This window comes from Strongylocentrotus purpuratus, unplaced genomic scaffold (assembly GCF_000002235.5).
Source record: "Strongylocentrotus purpuratus isolate Spur 01 unplaced genomic scaffold, Spur_5.0 spur5_scaffold_12, whole genome shotgun sequence".
In the NCBI taxonomy this organism is placed as follows: domain Eukaryota; kingdom Metazoa; phylum Echinodermata; class Echinoidea; order Camarodonta; family Strongylocentrotidae; genus Strongylocentrotus; species Strongylocentrotus purpuratus.
The window spans coordinates 33,625,242-33,645,395 of record NW_022145597.1 but is presented as its reverse complement, the minus strand read 5'-3'; the positions used below and the strand labels follow the sequence as shown (position 1 = coordinate 33,645,395).

The 20,154-nt window shown below is 36.6% G+C and overlaps 1 protein-coding gene across 1 annotated transcript; it reads right to left on the bottom strand.

Annotated features, from left to right (window-relative positions):
• Positions 1-454: 454 nt before the first annotated feature.
• Positions 455-17,878, bottom strand: LOC590921 (WD repeat and FYVE domain-containing protein 2). Its single transcript, XM_030982492.1, has 11 exons — positions 17,602-17,878; positions 16,554-16,621; positions 15,647-15,775; positions 14,859-15,009; positions 13,720-13,832; positions 8,413-8,539; positions 6,874-6,979; positions 5,918-6,019; positions 5,424-5,554; positions 3,107-3,215; positions 455-2,600 (listed from the first exon to the last, which is right to left on the bottom strand). The coding sequence occupies exons 1-11, from the start codon at positions 17,748-17,750 to the stop codon at positions 2,571-2,573; spliced, it is 1,215 nt and encodes a 404-aa protein (XP_030838352.1). The 5' UTR covers positions 17,751-17,878; the 3' UTR covers positions 455-2,570.
• Positions 17,879-20,154: the final 2,276 nt, after the last annotated feature.

Genomic DNA, 20,154 nt, shown 5'->3' with positions numbered 1-20,154 from the left:
AAATAAAGTTTCTGTAATGCTTGAAAATAAAGACCAGTTATGGTCATGCGATTGCATTGTGAAAGAAACGTTGTGGAATCGATCAGAAAAGGTTGATCATCTAGCATATAAGTATTGGTGTGTACTGGAAGGTTCTGGAATTATCAAAATGATAAGAAATTTGGCCCAGTCTACACAGAAAGATGTATATGGGACTACCCCCCGCACGTGCATGACACGTGCGTTATATCTATCAGGTCCAAATAGATATGATTTTTTACCAAATATATCAATTAGTAGGCAGTTTCTTGACAAAATTTGTATCATCACGTCAAAACATATTCTTTCACATGATTGGTAATCAGATTTTGTTTGAGCTCGGTGTAATAACACATTTCATTATTCTAAACAAAGACAAGTCTGTGGTATGAAGTTTGTTATGCATTGAACATTAAAAGAAACTAATCCAATCCCGGCTGAACACTCATGAAATTATCATTCCACTTAACAGACAAATCTCAGCAACAAAGACTGCCTGAATTACCAATTACTAACGCATGGGAATTGCAAGAGTTCTGCCTATTTTCATCCTTTACCTTGTTTTCACAAGGGTTTTGTTGGTTGCATGGAATTTAAAAAGTTCCTCTTGATATTTTAGATATGTTATATACATGTAGGTTGCAGAAAGTAGACAAATTATACCGATACCAGAAATATATATTGACACTAAAATAATATAAAATGGTAGCTTGAATTCAAGTTCTTCTTGTTAGATTTGGATTTTGAAATGTATAATGAGAAATTATTTAGAGTGAAGTGACCTTGAGGTTATTACATCATCCATGTATATGCATCATGCATACCCTTTAATAATAATAATAGCTAGTTCTTATATAGCGCTTTTCAGGACCGAAGGCCCTCTCAAAGCGCTTTACAGATATAAATATCTGCATAGACCGTCACCATTGCTGTATCAACCAGTGCACAATTAAACAAAGTTGTCAAATGGTGTCAAATTACCTACAAAATATACTAGCTTCATCCATTTCATGTTTAACATAAAAATTAATGCAACGAAGATCAAAGAAAATTGACTTTAAAATTACAAACAGAGAAATTGAAAATAAGCGGATAATTTCAGATCATCTATAAATTGACTAATGAATTAAGTATCATGAAGAATTATCATTTTCTATTTCCTAACAAATCATGTAGAAAGCTAGTGGTGCCTCTGATAATATCTTTACACATTTATAACAAAAAAATAGAAAAGACAATACGTTGTAGCTGATATACATGTACAGTGTACTTCATACATTATTTCATTTCTAGATTGTCTGCACATAATTCAAATTCGATTATTACAGGAATTCATTCAGAGATGAAAAACATTCTTTGAATCTCAGGACATTCTTTTGAAAAATGACCTTTGAACTTTCATATGTAGCGTCTGCATTGGAACAAATAGTACCAGAAAAATTACATAGGCAAGAGCATTTAATAGTTCAGTGCACTTACAAGGTTATCTTGGAAATGTGTCATTTCTACCTTTCACAAACTACTCTCTAGTATTTAACAAACAAATTGTTCTGAGATGAAATATTTTTTGATGTATTTATGAGATGTTTCTCTTTTCGAGTCAATATCAGCACAGGAATTCATTCTTTTCTTATCTAAATAAATATTCAACTTAGACATTTCATTTTCCCTAGTTGAATTAATTTGGTTTGTTTGTACTAATGAAAGATACATTCAATAAGAGAAAGACAAAAGAATTAAGCAGACATATTTATAAGCTTTAAGACAATTTGAAGAGCAATGACTATGGTACCTTTAAGAGCATTACATGTAATGACTAACACATTTGATACTTTGTTGGAAGGGGGAATAGAAATTTTGGAGTAGGACTTTAAAACAGAAGTATAGTTAAGTTGTAGTCATGGCATTCAGATAATGATAATAAAAATGTATGTGATTGCTGTGGTTCTAGAAAGATGGCAAGTTTTTGTGAGTTTGTTTTTATTTTACTAGTTCAAACATCCAATCTACTGCAGGATAAATAATCCAGAATGAATTGTAGCCATGTTCTTAACATACGATTCCCATACCAGAGCTCAAGATTAGCTTTAAGTTAAAAAAATTAAACATATTTGGTCTCACAACAAAAGGTTCAAAATCTTTAAATTCCTCACATCATTCTTTGTTAGCAAAAGGTTCACACAACTTTTGATTTTTGTGTTTAATACTAAAATCCAAACAATGCAAATAAGACTCATTTCCAGGTAATCTGCCAAAAGCAATAACACTCTAAAAAAAAAAAAGCTTTCTGATACTGATTTGCGTCTTGAAAAATTAACAAAAGCTTCCTGTGCACCTCACTATTTCTTTTCCCATATATTCAAATAAACTTCAGGAAATTGTCCACATTATTTACATTATCAAACTGTATACTCTTGTAAGCACATGTGCATATATCAACCACTATGTATGTACAATCATATTGTACAAGTCGTCATGAGATTATCCTTCATTGACCAGCAGAGGGCGCTGTTGATATAAACATCTCTGATCCTTCACTGTAATATGAATTCTCAGAATATAATCGATGAAATGTCCCATAGCTAAAAAAAAAAACAGAAACAGAAAAGATGACACAATTTATAATCGTAATTTAATGTCGAATAAATAAATTCTAAAGCTTATAAAAACTATGACTCTGGAATTTATAAGTTGTGACATATAACTTGATCTTTTAAAAAGATCACAAACAAGATATATGATAACAGTAGAGAACAGCCATCAATTCAACATTCTGGGTAATGCATTTTTATGTTTAGTCTATTGTCTGTATTGTGTCATTGGAACAAGGGTGGTAAGAGACTTCCACAGCTAACTAAAATGACTGTGGCATAGTGAGCTTCATTTCTATTTCTGTTATGACACCACATATCACTAAGCATACATTAGAATCATTGTTACACACACCTAGTTTCTCAAAACCCCTATTTATATTTTGCTGCAGCATTCATTCATTTTGAGGCAGTTCTCTGCATCATGTATCAACAAGGTTTCACTTTCAGTATAAAAAATGGCAAAATAACCATGTAGCCATTAATATGATGCTTACCTTAATTACTTTATCTGTTCCGCAGGTCACCATCTGACCTTTAACAACGTCAATGTGCATAGAAATGATGTTATGTTTGGCGTCATGAAACGTTGCCATAGGGACTCGGCTAATGATCAAATAAGAGAATATAGACATTATGTATACATTCGAGTCAGGGACAATTCTGAACCAAATATAACAATTAAAGTTCTACTCACAAGGTACTACTTTCTTAAAGTAAATACAGTCAAACCTGTCTAAAGCGACCACCCAAGGGAAACACAACTAGTGGTTGTTGTAGACAGGTAGGCTTTGGCAGCCATTTTGATTTGGAATAATTGATAGACAGCGCGCCGCCCACTCACCAGGCCTCTCGCAGACCCGCCAGTGCATGAACCATTCTCTGTGGCTTTATATGGGCTCAGTCGAGCGAAAAGGCGGTAGAGAGCCGATCGAAAAATCGAACAACGGAAGTTTGGGGGTTTAAAAAAAAATAAAAATAAAGAATGATTGGTATAGTTTTTAGTCAAAATAAAATTGGAAATGATTTAACATACTTTTATTTCTTTGAAATTGTCCTGCATTTTTGTTTAAATGCATATCTTAAATAATTTAAAAGAAATAAAAATGATTGAGCCGGCCTGAATAATTGATTGATAGACATCGCCCCTTCCCTTCACCAGGCCTCTCGCAGGCATCGATCGTTGTGTCGCTGATAGCCTAGCTTTGTACGGAATTGCCTAAGTGCTGTGCAGTTGCTGGTCGCTACACTTCTGCTGTTGGTCGGTACATGGCTGGCGCTGGTGGTTGTTGTGTGGGCATTTTCGGTCGCCAGCGGAAGCAAAATGAGTGGCCGTTGGTTGCGTTAGGCAGGTGGTCGTTGTGCACGGGTTCTTAACTACATGAAATCTCACGGGGGATTTTAAGTGGTCATTATGGACAGGTGGTCGTTACGGACAGGTGGTCGTTACAGACAGGTTTGACTGTATACCATTCACCATCAAAAGTACTGATTGGTCAAGGAAAGTGAATAGTCAAACAGTGCCTAATAATAATGCAATGATTTTGATTTCTAATCATACCTATCATCTTTTATCAAGAAGCCATTCACAATGTGCAAGATCAAGAGCAAAACTCAAAAGGATTTAAAATGTCAACAAAAAAGTATTTAAGCTCTTTAATATTAAACACCTGTCTCTAGGCGTGTCCTCATTAGCTTGAGATTGCCAAATAGCTCGCTATTTCTGATTTGGGAAATAATCTCGAAGTTACAAATCGCGTCTTCCTCAGCTCAAGATTCAACCTCGAAACTTGAAACTCGACCTTGAGCAATTAGCTTAAGATATTTTGCTCAGCGTTTGCGCATAGTGCTAGTCTTCCATACCTGCCAACCTGAGACAAGAGAAATTAGGAGTAAATTTTTCTGGATGGACTACGAGGTCGCGAACCACCGAAGGATTGGGGTAGTAGCCCGTAGATTGGGGGGGGGGGGGGAGGGGGGGGGGGGGGAGGGGGGGGGGGTACACAGGACTTTAGGGTCTATTTTTTTTTCTCTCCATTTTAATGGTGCAAATGGGCCTTTTCCTTCAACCTTTTCGCCCCACACATAAACAATTTTTGAAATGTGAACACTCACAAAACTACATGTTTCACTACCCACCTCAGTTAGGAGCCCTATTTTGCAAAGGTATATAGTAGTAGTAATCCAAAATAAATCTGAGGAAGTCCGGTAAATAACAAGCTTCCACGATCGCAGTCATCGCACAAGCATGAAGAAAACACGCCAATGTATACAGTGTTTATGCACGGCGTATCAACTGCACATGTAATATAAATACACGTGGGCTATACGCAGGTATGAATAAACATCCCCAAATTGCTGATGTGAGATGCTTGTAGGATACTTTACAGGACAGAATGGACATTTTGCCATTGAAAATGGCGGACGCACACACAAAATATTAATTTTAAAAAAATTATTAAAAAAAAAAAATAAAAAAAAAAAAAAAAAAATTAAATTTAAAAAAAATCGGAGTTTTGAGGCATGCACTCGGAATTCGGAGTTGGTATGAAAAATGCGGAGAAACTCCGCCTAAATCGGGGTGGTTGGCAGGTATGGTCTTCGGGCTGGTGAAGACGCACCAGACAAATAGCGGGATATTTTGCACACTATCCCAAGATATCTTGGGATGATTATCCCGACCAAATATCCCGCTAATTGCACCTTTGGGCTAATGAAAACGCAAACTAACTGGATAGTTTGCGATCGGTATAGTTGAAATAGCGGGATATTTAGCAATCTCAAGCTGATGAAGACAGGCCTGATGATACTTACTCGTCATCTGTGATATCTTCGAGGCACGCATCACAAATCCTGACTTCAAACTCAAAGCCTAGAGTAGGAAGCCTCGTTCTTTTGGAGCAGCATTCATCACACAACGCTTTACCACACTTCCTACAGTGATGCTAGTTACAAATAACAAATTGAAAAAGAAATCATAAGTTACAGATCTAATAATACATTGTATAATGTATACAAACACAAGAAATGAACATACAAGTCTAGTAAATCGAAGAAAATCACAGACATGTATGTAATCATAAAAAACATTATGCCATCCTCATACCTGTAAGATTTAGGTCTTGTCCAATGATTTCAGTGCTAACATCAAATTTTAATTGAAGTAAGTTTGAAGCATTTATCTTTACATTTCCTTGTTTATGATAGGCACTCAGTATTACCAGAACTTACGATAATCTTTAAAAGAAATGTATACCTATAAACTCAGAACACCTAATACATTTCAAAAGAATGTAATGGTTTCTTACCTGTCTCACACCAATGGTTTTCTTTTCCCACATTTCCTTGAAATTCCAGAAGAAAGGATCACCACACTTTTGACAGACATCACTCTCTTGCCAATCTGGGGTCTGTGGGAAATACACAAATGAAAACAAGAGTCATAAATGAATATCACCAAAAATATTCCTCTTTCCTTCTCCTTCTCCATCTCCTTCAATAAATAATTAATTTAGAGGTGTCGTAGTCGAGTGGATATGTCACTGGACTGTGGATCACAAGCTCCGCGTCCTTTGGCAAGACATTGATCTACATTTGTCACACTCAACCCAGGTGATGTAAATGGATACCTGGCAGGATTTAATTCCTTGAAATGCTAAAGGGCCGTAATGGAAGCCATGCTGAAGCCAGAGCATTAATTGGGAGCACCAGAAGTGTCAAGTCTGACAGATATGAGCGCTATACAAGAACCAATATTCTTAATTTTATCTTTCAGTATTCCTTTGTGTGTTTGCTATTTCTAAGCCACTCCAAATTTCAGAAGCTCACAAAATATTTCATTCAGATATAACTTTCCTAATTAATTTGGACTTAAATTACTCATGGCAAGTGACTTACATTATCTTGACCAGAACTTTATTTCATATTAATATGATGACAACATAATCACAGTCAATTTATTTTCCATCACTTTCAGTTCCATTTTTTCTGTTTGACTATGTACCTTCCATCTGGCAGTTAGTCCTTATTTCCCTTTTCTTCACTTGTGAAGCGTGATCTTACAGGGGATTTTGTGAATTTCTTCGCTTTCAAAAGTATGTTCACCTCTAGATGGCATAGGGAAATTAAAAGCAAGTAAGATTTTTTTTTTTTTTTTTTTTTTTGGGGGGGGGGGGGGGGGGGGGGGTTTTTTTTTCGTTGTACATAAACGAGCTGCCACAAAAAGAACACAAATGTTCCAATTGGTACAAAACCAGAACCTTACCTCTATCCTGCGATCATCCATATCCCAGACGACAACCCTGCCATCATCCCCACCTGAGAAGAGATGTTTGCTGCGTCCACAGTAGCTCACTGCATCCACCTTGCCTCTGTGCAATATAAACATCATACAAGCAATTATTAGAGATGCTTACTGTATGGCTAGACATGTCAATAATATAACATGCTGATTTTATTTTAAAACTAGATGCTTTTGCCATATAACATGCTGATTTTATTTTAAAACTAGATGCTTTTGCCATTTTTCAACAAGAATGTATCCAGAATCACTAATATTTATTCATGTGATTCAATGTATTTTGTGTCAAGAAACTATCAAAAATCAAAACCACTCATGAAATTCATAAAAGATATTGTAATCACGTGTATCACTAATCAGCAAGAATAGACTGAGTAAGCTGATGAAATGTTTAAAGCTCCATAATTATGCATATTCAATATTCAGAAAATAGTATCAATTCTTCAAAGTTCATGAAAGATTTTGTGAAATGTCATGCACGCAATATAATCCAAATCATGTAACCTGGACAAAGGCATGTATGGGGAAATCAAGTTTTGGGGGATAAAAAGGGCAAACAATGGATACAAATATAACAATTGATATTTAATGAGGCAATGACGCCACATACTGATCACCAAATGGCAATTTGTGTAGTGATTTCCATTGTCCCATGGTTCTTCATACTTTATATCAGCAGAACCAATGTCAGGTGATAACAAGTATCAGGTGATCAATGTCATGTGATGGAATGAGGTCATACTGACTTCCACACACAATGTAATCTGCAAATACAGAAACACTCTTAAACATGTAGGTAGTCTTGTGTTCTACTAGTAAAACTGAATTGTGAAGAAAGTGTAAGAAAGTTCTGAATTGTTGACCAGACACATACATGTACATGTAGCTAAACGTAACACTCAATAATAATTCCCACATGTGTTCTAGAAACTATCAAGAATACCTAAACAATCCCCATTGTAACCCATGCACACTACAACGGGCCAACATAGATTACACACATACACATATGGGATTGCCAATCAAATATCCTTGAGTTGTCATTTCCCTATTAGAACATCCAGCATCCAGCATGCATGTCTGATTACATACACCATGCAACTTTAGTAGTTCACTGTCTTCAATCAGTCTTTAGGTGCCTCAGACATAGCTCAAAACAATATGCTGTTTTCTTGCCAGCTTTTTACATCAAGCACATGCCAGCAATTTTTAGCCAAAAAGGATGACATTTTTTTTCTTCTTCAGTTGTCACGGTCGGCAGAGGTTGTTTAAAGAAGTTTAGTTTTTGTTTCTCTCATATCTGTATGTATTCTCCTATTATTCTGTCATTGTTTATATCTTCATGTAAATCATTATGTCAGTTTTAATAATGTGTTCCCCTCTTATTCTTGTTCATTATTTATATCTACATGTACATACGTTATATGGACCTCTGCTTTTGCACCTGAGTCTGGAATAAAGTCTTGAAATGAATTGAATTGAATTGAATTTCCCAATACTTACAGATGTCCCTGTAGTTCATATGCGGTTCCTTTACGTCCTCCAATGTCCCATGCTATGATAGACTGATCAAAGCTCCCTGAAAACAAAAGCTTCCTCCCTCCATCCCAATGCAGGCATCTGATGCTTCCTGTTTGTGTGTGTGTGGGGGGGGGGGGGGGGACAAAAAACAAAAACAAAAACGTCTTATTGCAATATCGTTCCTAAAAACTTCATAAAGCATTATTTCCATACCTGCCAACATTTGAAAATAAGAATTATGGTAGGAATTTTTAGCACGTTATGCCTTCAAAAATAAGAAATCGCACTTGCAGCGTAACTGGCAATACGCGGTAAATCTGTATCAAAAAGCGAACACAAATTCACTGCTCGATCATGCAGCCATTCAACGCACGCAATACATGAACTCTCAATCGCGGCACATGATAAAACAACTTAATTTGGTTTAAGCACAAAAAAACAAAAAACAACAACAACAAAAAATCAGAATTTCCAGATTATTTGTAAGGGTTGGCAGGTATGCATTTCTATTAATCAATGTCAGGTTAATAATATCTTTAACAAAATTATCTTTAATAACAAAAAATATTTATAAATCAATACCAGTTGATCAAAAACTGTAACAAAATTATCTTTGAACAAAAATAGACTGCAAACCTAGGCTTTCCATTTATTCTGTCTACAAAATAATTTGGTATCCAATACAGATTATTACGGTATACAACACATGCACAGATTCAGAGGTGTTAAATAATAATACATGCATGCCTCATAGAACTTTCAACTGAGATTTTTTTTAATAATTTTCATTGCTCATAAAAAGAAACAATTCAAGCTTGTATTGCCATATTCACATTGTAAAGAAAGTAACAAGTCTCATTTATCATTCAATATAATTGTTTTACAAAAGAAATTCCAGAACACTTGGTATCATTCCATTGAATTATACAACCTTGGTTAATTTCTAAAACTACGTCTACACTCATAAAGAAGGAAATAATACAGGATCATATAATATACACAAATAGTATTGAAATTATGGAAACAAAAACCTTGCTTGAGGAAAAGATAAGAAAAAAATTATATACAAACATTTATAAAATGATGGACATGTGCTTTCAATTTTGATTGATGCTTATGATTTAGATGTGTACATGTATATATTCATATAAACATCTATATCCAAGAAAATAAGAGTATCTTAGTGACCACAATTTGCAGTTAAAGGTAAAGACCAGTTTTGGAAATGCCCCCCACTCAAAAAATGAAATGGAAGCTCTTATTATCAATCATGTGAAAGAATATGTTTTGACTAATACGTGTATTACGTGATGATAAAAATTTTGCCAGGAAACCTGTATATCTATATACAGCTATATTTGGACTGGATAGATATAGGGTACTGGATAGATATAGGGTAGTTCCATATACATCTTTTTGTGTACAGTGCTTGTAACTTTACCAACACTGGGCCACATTTCTTATCATTTTGATGATTCCAGAACCTTGCAGTAAACACCAATACCTTTATGCTAGATGGTCAACCTTTTCTGATTGATTTCACGTTTCTTTCACAAAGCAATCGCATGACCAAAACTGGTCTATACGTTTAACACTGAGCTGAATCTAGACAATCCACATTCCATTCCTAGTTTGAGCGATATCTTTATACCATCCCCTTGTGTACACTCATAATGGTGAAGAGCCCTTTACAAACCAGGAAATGATACTGATAAGCCTAATACATCATCATCTACATGTACAATGGATGTAATCCGATATAGTTCATACTTATGGAATGTAATGCTATGGTCACAAAGGTTCGTACAACTACGAACGATAACTGTGTACAAATCTCCGTTTTTCCATTGTCTTTCCAAATTTCCATTGTCTAAAAATCGTTCGTACGGCATTTGTAGCAGTTCGTAATGGCATTTGTGACCGAGGCTTTATACATGTGCATTGTCATAATTGATGTGTATTGAACCATGACAAAATACTACAGTACGATTCCCAACATATTTGAGCATGCCCATAGGAAAGAAATGAGCCTGCCGCATACTGCTGCGGCAGACTTGCGGCAGATCTGCAGCAGACCTGCCGCAGACAGTCATCTTTTTCACATGCAAATTAGTTTTGCCGCAGACTTGCCGCAGACTTGCCGCATACTCTTTCAGTATGATGCCGCATACTCTATCAGTATGATGAAGAGTCTGCGGCAGGTCTGCAGCAAGTCTGCGGCAGACCTGCCGCAGACTCTTCGCCATGAATATTCATATCTCATATAGACCTGCTGCAGACCTGCCGCATACTCTTTCATATCCAGTACGTGGCAATAAAGTATGCATGTAGAAGAACCAGTGATAAACTGATTGATACTTCATAATCGATATTGGCAATATCGATATTACCAATTAGGTAATACCAATATATATCGATATTACCAATTAGGTATATTCTATTCTCAATTGTATTACCTTCATCACATTGATCATTTGAAGTGTATTCAAGAGTAACATTTAAAGTGACACAGGCTCGTACACATATATATACTAAATATGTATATTGTTTCTTGGTTAGTAATCATAATTTCTTGGTTAGTAATCAATATATCTATTGCTTAAATGAATGTAATTGTAACATGATCAGACAAAATAATCTATTGGTTAATAATGGCAAAAGGAAAATAGAAATCACAAAAATGATGTGCATTGTCTTAATTTGCTTAACAAATCATGATAAATGTATTTTTCTGTCACACGTGTAAAGTAATAATGAATATGCATGAGATGATTGGTTTCAATTGGCCCTATTAGACTTTAATGGGATTTCCTGTGGCAGACCTGCCGCAGACTGTTCCTGTGGCGTACTGGTATGCGGCAAGTCTGGAGCAAAGTTTCGCCCTGCCGCAGATCTGCCGCAGACTGTTCCTGTGGCATACTAGTATGCGGCAAGTCTGCAGCAAAATTTCATCCTGCCGCAGATCTGCCGCAGACTGTTCCTGTGGCATACTAGTATGTGGCAAGTCTGCAGCAAAATTTCATCCTGCCGCAGATCTGCCGCAGACTGTTCCTGTGGCATACTAGTATGCGGCAAGTCTGGAGCAAAGTTTCATCCTGCCGCAGATCTGCCGCAGACTGTTCCTGTGGCATACTAGTATGCGGCAAGTCTGCAGCAAAATTTCATCCTGCCGCAGATCTGCCGCAGACTGTTCCTGTGGCATACTGGTATGCGGCAAGTCTGCAGCAAAATTTCTTTCTGCCGCATACTTCGGCATACTCTTTGCCGCAGACTAAAAGTCTGCGGCAGGTCTGCGGCAGGTCTGCGGCATACTTTTCACTTTCCTATGGGTGTTTACCCCTATCAATACCTCATACAGGAAGCTCATACTAAATTCTTAACTGTCATAATCTAGACTAAAGACTACCGGTAATTACTAGTTTATAATGATATTAAAAACATGCTATTTCCTGTTAATTTAATGTCATGTATGAAACTATATCCTATGTGCTTGTAAATTATTACCCTTCCATTAACTTTGGCGAATGTTATCAGCCACAATACGTATTAATTACAAGGATTCGGTTCTATTATAAAGCTATCTTATACACCACCATCAAGACAGACAGTATACATAAAATGCTTCAATCAATCTGTACATGCATTTATAGACAAAAGTTTAACTTAAAGGTACCGGTAATACAAATTTTTGGGAAATTTTGAAAATTGGGTGTACGATGATTCTTTACAATTTTGATATATTTGGATGCCCTTATGGATGTATTATTAGCACTAATAAATTTAGCCCCTAAAACACTTCTGCTTTCGAGAAAAATTGAATATAAAAATTTACCGGTGCTCCCGGTAAATTTTGATAAATTTCAAATACCGCATACGGCTGTACAATGGTAGCTGCGACCATGAAAATCTCAGAATATGTAGTTGTGATATAATTTCCAAATGGAAATAGCCAATTGGTTGATTTTAGTCAAGAAACATTGTTCTATAGCTTGATTAATATCTTGAACTTGAGAGGGAGCTTTACAACATAAAGAGTTTATTATTTACAATTTCATAACTTTAGACTCGATTTCAACCGCGACAACGATCACTAAATATTGTAGGATTGCATATGCTTCCAAAATGTTTGTTTGAAACAAATTCATGACCCCATACCAAAACTTTGTATTACCTTTAAGCTATTAACTAAGAGTATCCATATCATAGAGAGGTGAAGCAAATATAACTAGTTTATGTTTCTTAAGCCTTGAAGCTCTCCTATGTCTCATTACCCTTACATCTTTAATTGAGCAGGGTCCCGTTTTATAAAGAGTTGATTTAAATTAAACTTATTTGTGATTGATATCAATCGCAACTACATGTACATAAGAGATCAGGGACTGCCAACTTGCGATTGATTGGAGGACTTGCGATTGATTTGGAATTGTGGATCAAGTGCAAGTCTTCATAAGACTGGGCCCTGGTAACACCTCAAACGAATCCTAACACTAACCCTAAATCTCATCCTTGTGAGAGCCAGGGACTGAAGTGAAGGTTGAGTTCTGGGAAGAGGTGAACAATTATTTGTGAGTGTCATCATTGTTAAATGCAAGGGTGGAAGAACATCAGATAAAACATGTTCCCTGAAAAGCATGACTCTTCAAATGCCTTCATATTCTAAATATGGCATGTAATATCGTAAAAATCGGGACAGATTTTTACGCCACATGTTCGTGTAGTCCCATATACTGTACATCCTTTTGTGTACAGTGCTTGTAACTTTACCAAGACTTGGTCAAATTTCATTTGATGATTCCAGAACCTTGCAATTCACACAAATACTTTAATATATGCTAGATGATACACCTTTTCTGATCGATTCCACACCGTTTCTTTCACGATGCAATCGCATGACCAGAACTCAACTTTATCTTGAAGTGACTGTAAACTGAACCACGAGCCCAATGGAGATGCCACGACTAAAATGATGTAGGACAAACACACACTTTATGATACATGCTCCAGGAACAATAGCTCTGGATTGATTTCTAACACAAATGGAATTTCTTGCGTTCTTCAACTACGGGAAAACAATACACCTTCATCTAAACCTAACCCTAAATCTAAACCTAACCTAAAAACTAAACCTGGCCCTAACCCTAAACCTAACCTAAAACCTTATCATGGACCAATTGAGTCCCAAGGAAATGTAGGATCACCCCTATGGTAAATACACATGTTGAACTATGTGTATGGAGTTGCCCTCAACAGACTGTACAGTCCCATATGTCTAAACTTATGTAGTCTTACCTGAATGTCCCCTTAACGTTGTGATGACCTGATGATCGTTATCATCGACCTTTAACACCGTGATTTGACCAGAATAGTCTGCAATGAAGGCATGTTTGGATTCCTCGTCAAATCTGAGTTGAGTGATTGATGTAAGGAAATGGTCATGCCGATACTCAAAAAAACAAGCTCCTTACTTTAACTCATTACTGACTTTATAATGTATTTACCCATCAACTTCTAAATTTTCTTATTCCAACAGGTTTAATAATTAATACTGGAGCCATCTAGTTCCAACAGGTTTAATACTGGAGCCATCTAGTTCCAACAGGTTTAATACTGGAGCCATCTAGTTCCAACAGGTTTAATACTGGAGCTATCTGGTTCCAACAGGTTTAATACTGGAGCCATCTGGTTCCAACAGGTTTAATACTAACTGGAGCCATCTGGTTCGAACAGGTTTAATACTGGAGCCATCTGGTTTCTGCAGGCAACGGATTTGAAACCATCATTCATAATAAAGATGGCCTGGGCCCTGTTTCATGAAACAATGTTATCGATAACAAGTGCAATAACAAATTTCTATGACAAATTTTCGCTCAACCAATCAAATGCCACAACTTCAGTAGCTTATTACAGTCATTGTTATTGATTACAATTTTTATGAAACAAGACCCTGCACAGAAGCAGTGAAAATCAAGAAATGGAAACTTGAGATTCGACAAAGAATAAGGAAGCTACATCCACCCTTTGACAGTTGAAAGCAAAATTAGTTGGAAACATGCCAATGGCAGTCACATATAAGTCATCATATGTCATGTCATAAATGCACTACCTTTTCCCAAATATTAATTTTTTGTTGTAAACAAAGATAAATCAGAACTAGAATATAGTGGACTCTACATCATCATGCAATCTATAGCAAGTTGAATTATGTCTTTCCAATCTCATTGTCGATACATTTTAATTGGTATGTCTCATGAAATTGGATATGATTGAGACTCAAATCTGTTTCTTTGAGAAGGGATAGGATAAACTTTGTGAGCTGATAGTCTGGAGAGTAATAGGATTTTCTGCTATTAAACTTGGATGATTCCTTATTTTTGTCTAAAATTAAATTTTCTAAAAAAATTAATATCTAAAAAATTAATGAAGGATACTGCACAGCTGTTCCCCACGCATCGAGTCTGAAACCACCTAGTCTCCTTCCAGACTCACTGCAATGCCACTGGAAATATTTATCTCTTCCCACGCTGAGTACAAACTCTGCTATGACGGAGAATATGATGCCTGCTACAAGACTGGAATGAGCTGCAAACACATGACAAGAAAGAAAGAAGACAATGTGTTTAAAAAGATTTGTTCAAAGTAATAACTAATCCTTTAGTGTACAGCACATAGCACATTGAACCAACAGTGCTATAATGGCCTTTCAGATATTACAGTGAAACCTCTATATAAAGAGAAAGACCGGTCAATAGTTTTTTAAAAGATGCCTGTTGCCCTGGGTAACGGGCCACATAAATAACTTTTGCTGAGATCCCCATCGGTTTACGTGTAAAAGGTTTCTTTGTGCGAGCACGGCAACCATACAGTGCTTTTTGTCTGCGATTTCCAAATGATCAAAACATTCAGGTAACTTTACCGCGAAGATTTACAGACAGTGTCTCAGATTTTCTGTGATGTTTTAACCAGTCTTTACTCAAGAAAAGGATAAGGTAAGAATTCTTTGTAGATTTGTTTATGAATTCGGTATATAAAACATATATAGACTGAATTAATATTCGAAGCACAGCTGTTTCTATACTGGCTCTCAGGGACGTTACAGGATGCCTCTCCTAGCAGTCAATATATTTATATTATAAGACGGGGGCCCTGATCAACATGAAAAAAGTGAAATTAATATTTGTTACATCTACAGATTAGTAAAATGATTAAGTAGGATTACCTGAATAGTCTCGTCTAAAGAGAAGTCTGTTGTAATCTTCAGAGAGGGAGAATTCTGAAATGACACCACTCTCTAATCCAATGAAGATGCGTCTTGTCTCGCTACTGAATTCCATGCATGTTGCAGGACCTGAAATAAAAACATCACAAAGTTATACTGTTAAGTGTTAACATCTTCAGTATAAGGTCCACTGGTCTTGTTTCGCTACTGAATTCCATGCAGGTTGCAGGGCCTGAAATAAAAACATCACAAAGTTATACTGTTAACACCTTCAGTATAAGGTCCACTGGTCTTGTTTCGCTACTGAATTCCATGCAAGTTGCAGGGCCTGAAATAAAAACATCACAAAGTTATACTGTTAACAGGACAGGGCCCCTGGAAGTTCTAGAATTGTTGACAATTTAGAAAATTAAAAATGGCCGTCACAGGTAATACAAATTTCGATTTCCTCCTTGAAAGTAACATAGCCCCCAATTTTTTTTTTAGAAATCCCCTCTCTTTCTCTCTTAAAAACAATTTTATAAAACTGTTTTTTCCTTCTTCATACTGTAATACTTTTGCACGCAGTCTACGTAGGAACGTGTCGAGCCTACCCATCGGAGATGTAATCTTTGTGGAAATGTAAGTTTCATGTTCTTCCTCGTCTTTTCTTTCTTTCTCTCTCTCTCTCTCTCTCTCTCTCTCTCTCTGTCCAGCTTTTCTCTTTTACATTCTTTTCTGGATTCTAAGTCCAGATGCGGACCTCGGTCTGGACTTTAAGATGCCCTGCATTATACAGGCCTATGGTGGAGAATATATAATGGGGGAAAACTGAATGATATTGTAGAAGATATAAAATGATCCCCCCACCCCTCCGCTTTCCTCCCTCAAAATGAATCTTGAATTGTAACCTTTACTTTGGACTTACTTGGAAGTGAGTGGCAGATGCTGGGCCAGTACATTCCTGAATCCCTCTTAAGCCATACCCGCACCGTCCTGTAACAAGAAATCAAATTCATCACAACAAACTTTCTTCTATTTTTTGGGGAGGGGGGGGGGGGGGGGGGCTCAAATTATTCTATTTCCATTGGATAAATAAGAACCACAAAAACAATTTAAGTCTTCGAGTCTAAAAGTAAAATTTCAGTTCAAATTTCTCAATGGAACTGGGTGGGTTTGGCCCTATTTCAGATGTGCATCGATCCACACTAGCTACATCGTATGGAACTGGAGTCAATAAAAAACAGACACGTCTGCACAACCAATTCAAATCTCCTCATATTTATACAAAAAACACTGTCCAGAGACTCCAGATTCATCACTATAAAAACGTTATTTCTTAATTTTGATGAAGACATTTAACCTGCAACTGACAAAAAAATCCTCAAAGAACAGTACATATATCAATCATCTATTGAAAACATGAATTAGACAGCTGTCAATCTTTTTAAAGGAAACCACTCATTCATGTGCAAAGACACAGCGTGTAGTGCTGGAGGAGTAAAAAAGATATCAAGACATTCTAATCCTATTTCACAATAATGCCAATTAGATCCTCTGTCTATCATGATAACAATCACAATCAACGTTTGTCATGTTTGTCCTAAAACTTCTGGTTCATTTATCATTACTGTGAATGTTTTCTCATCCCTAAATCTAAAAAACAACTAGACTATAATTAGAGAAAAAATCACAAGGTGACCACAAGATTACTTAACCATACTCTTCATAGAACTGGAACACATTGAAACAGCTAGGTAAAATGTTCCGACTCTATAAAATTCCGACTTCATCTTCAGTCCAGAGAGCTAGAGTACGTCACATCAAACAAACATGGTACAGACACAGATGTGATGACGATCGATATAGTGCTTAGAGCATTTTTAAAATTATTTTGAATTTAATTATCATTTCCTTTTGCAATCTTACCATCCTCTGATTTTTTGCAATGGAGTTTGATAACTTGTATTTCTTACCTATCTTCGCTCACACTAATAACACCATCTTCTTTGGGAATAATCACAGCACTGTTCACCTTCCCTCCGCAGCCCTCCAATTTATTCATCAAAACTGGTTTCCTGTTCTTTAGTCTACTAGTACTTGGTCGTTCTTCAGCTGCCATCATGCTTATTATAGTTATACAACTTCAGAATAAATTGTCTACACTCTGACCATAACACCTATCTTTTGTATAATGTCTGTACTTGAAGCAGCCAGGCGGATCCAACGAAATGGTTATCAACAAGGCCAGTACGTGTACGATGCATGTATGTATCATATAGTACACAAAGCAAATGGAGCTAGCTAGCTCATGACGATGACGTCATTTGAAAACAAAAAGTTCAAAGGTTGAACTACATTATGACGAAAGGGTACGACTACGAGATGTCGTTGTATTTCGAAAAGATAATTCAGGCTCTCTTGATGTAAGAAATCCATACGATATTTTTCAAACGGGAAATCAATTGATGAAAAGGAATTTATTGACAATTCTGCTCACTGCATAGCTATAAACAAAGCAGGTATAAAATGTTGCGTAGACCGAACTCATTATTGTGTTATATCAGTATACTCCATCTTCACACTATACTCAACTGACCGGCTAGCTATATGTTTTGCTATGATGAGATCAGACTTTTTCTTGTTATGTCATTACAATGACAATTGATAATTGTACAATTACAGTATATCATGGTATATCTTAATTCTTGAGATTTATTTTAATATTAATTCAATTTATTCAAACGCTTTTAGAGGCTATAACCAGCATTATATTATACCCCCACTCAGTGGCGTATACGCAGGATTTTTTCAAGGGGGGGGGGGGGGGCATGCGTACGCGCCTGCCCCCACTGTCGCCTACACGCCCTCTCTTACCGTACAAGCTTCATTGATGACAAACCCCTTCAATTTTTCTGTTTATGGATTTGCCAACTGCACTCGGGATTGAATACTACCTATAACTTGAGAGGAAACGAACAATTTATGAAAACGCGATTGTGTTTAAAAGATATAATCCGACTGTCCTCATATACATTGGGTATCGTATTGGCCAAAGCCACATGTATGTTATATGCACCCATAACAGTATATAGAATTATACTTGTGTAACCCATTAAAGATAAACTTTAGTACTGGTAATGCGATTGCATTGTGAAAGAAAAGGTGTGGAAAGGATCAGAAACAGCTGATCATGTAGCATGTAAGTATTGGTGTGCACTGCAAGGTTCTGGAGTCATCAAAATCATAATAAATTTGACCGAGTCTTGGTAAAGTAACAAGCACTGTACACAGAAAGTTATATATGGGACAACACACATGGTGTCGGGGCTAGTACTGCCTTGATTTCCTTGTCTTTCTATGCTCATTACTCAGCCAGTATGCATTTTCTTCCAAAATTGTTTGGCACATGTCATTTATTTGTAATCTTGAACATTCAGTGTAAGTTTCGTTTGATTCTGTGAGAATTAATTTTCTTTTTTAACCAGAGCTGGAGTTTATCTTTAACCAAACGACCCGATTGTACAGAACTGATCGATGAGTGTGTCTATAAATTCGAGGGGCGTTGAGTAGAAGGCAGCGAAAAGGGGGGGTCAAAGGCTGAGCGCATATTAATGTTTAATTTATAATATTGAGAAGCCTATACAGTCATGTCGACTTATAATAATGTTTCATGAACGTCAACATTGGTTCCCGGTGCAAGGTAACATTAATTTTAAATCTTCAAGGCCAATCAATTAAGAAAGGGGCATTAGCATCCCAATAAATTTAGCGTAGCATGGGCCCAGCGAGCGGGGGCACTGCATGGTCTAATATACTAGAAAGTAATGTGGATTAAACATCAACATCAAAATCAACAGTATACGGAAGAAAAGGTAGTCCTGCTGGTCTTCCGGTCGCTACTTCTTTATGCATGGTTCTGATTAACAAGTTTGAGGGCACACTAGATAGATGGATCACGCGCAATATACTGGAATTTAGACCAATAATTACGACCGCAGACTGAAGATTGTTCCAGTCGGTGATAACTCTTTGGCTGAAGAAGTGCCCTCTGAGATTGAGTCTGAATTGTTGCTTGAAAATAATACAACAGCTAGGTTAGGAGGGGGAGTGGGGGGTTCCCCTAATATTTGTTTTAACCTGACCCCTTCTCGCTCGCTCTCTCTCTCTCTCTCTCTCTCTCTCTCTCTCTCTATCTCTTTGTCTCTTTCTCTCTCTCTCTCTCACTTTTCTATCTCACTAATTTTCTTATTCCTGTCCATCGTTTCATGGATATAATTCCTCCCTTGGCCCCATTTGCTACTTATAAATGTTCAATAATTAATGTATACTAACATCCACCCAACCACCAAAGGAGAAGGGGGCACCAGAAGTCCGATGCATATATCAACTAGTGTTCAAGCCCGGGATCTTATTATTTGAGATGACTGAAGCCTATGGCATGGATAATGATTGTATGAAGTCAATGCCTTTAACAACAGAACCTATGGACAAGATAGAATCTGATAGCCTAAAAGTCAGATCTGTTT

Excerpts from the sequence above, each read along its gene's own strand:
- LOC590921 (XM_030982492.1), bottom strand. The coding sequence starts at position 17,750 with ATGATGGCAGCTGAAGAACGACCAAGTACTAGTAGACTAAAGAACAGG. Across the intron at positions 15,010-15,646 it reads CTTTAGACGAGACTATTCAG|CTCATTCCAGTCTTGTAGCA; the intron begins GTAATCCTACTT and ends ATGTGTTTGCAG. Across the intron at positions 6,980-8,412 it reads TATGAACTACAGGGACATCT|AGGCAAGGTGGATGCAGTGA; the intron begins GTAAGTATTGGG and ends TATATTGCACAG.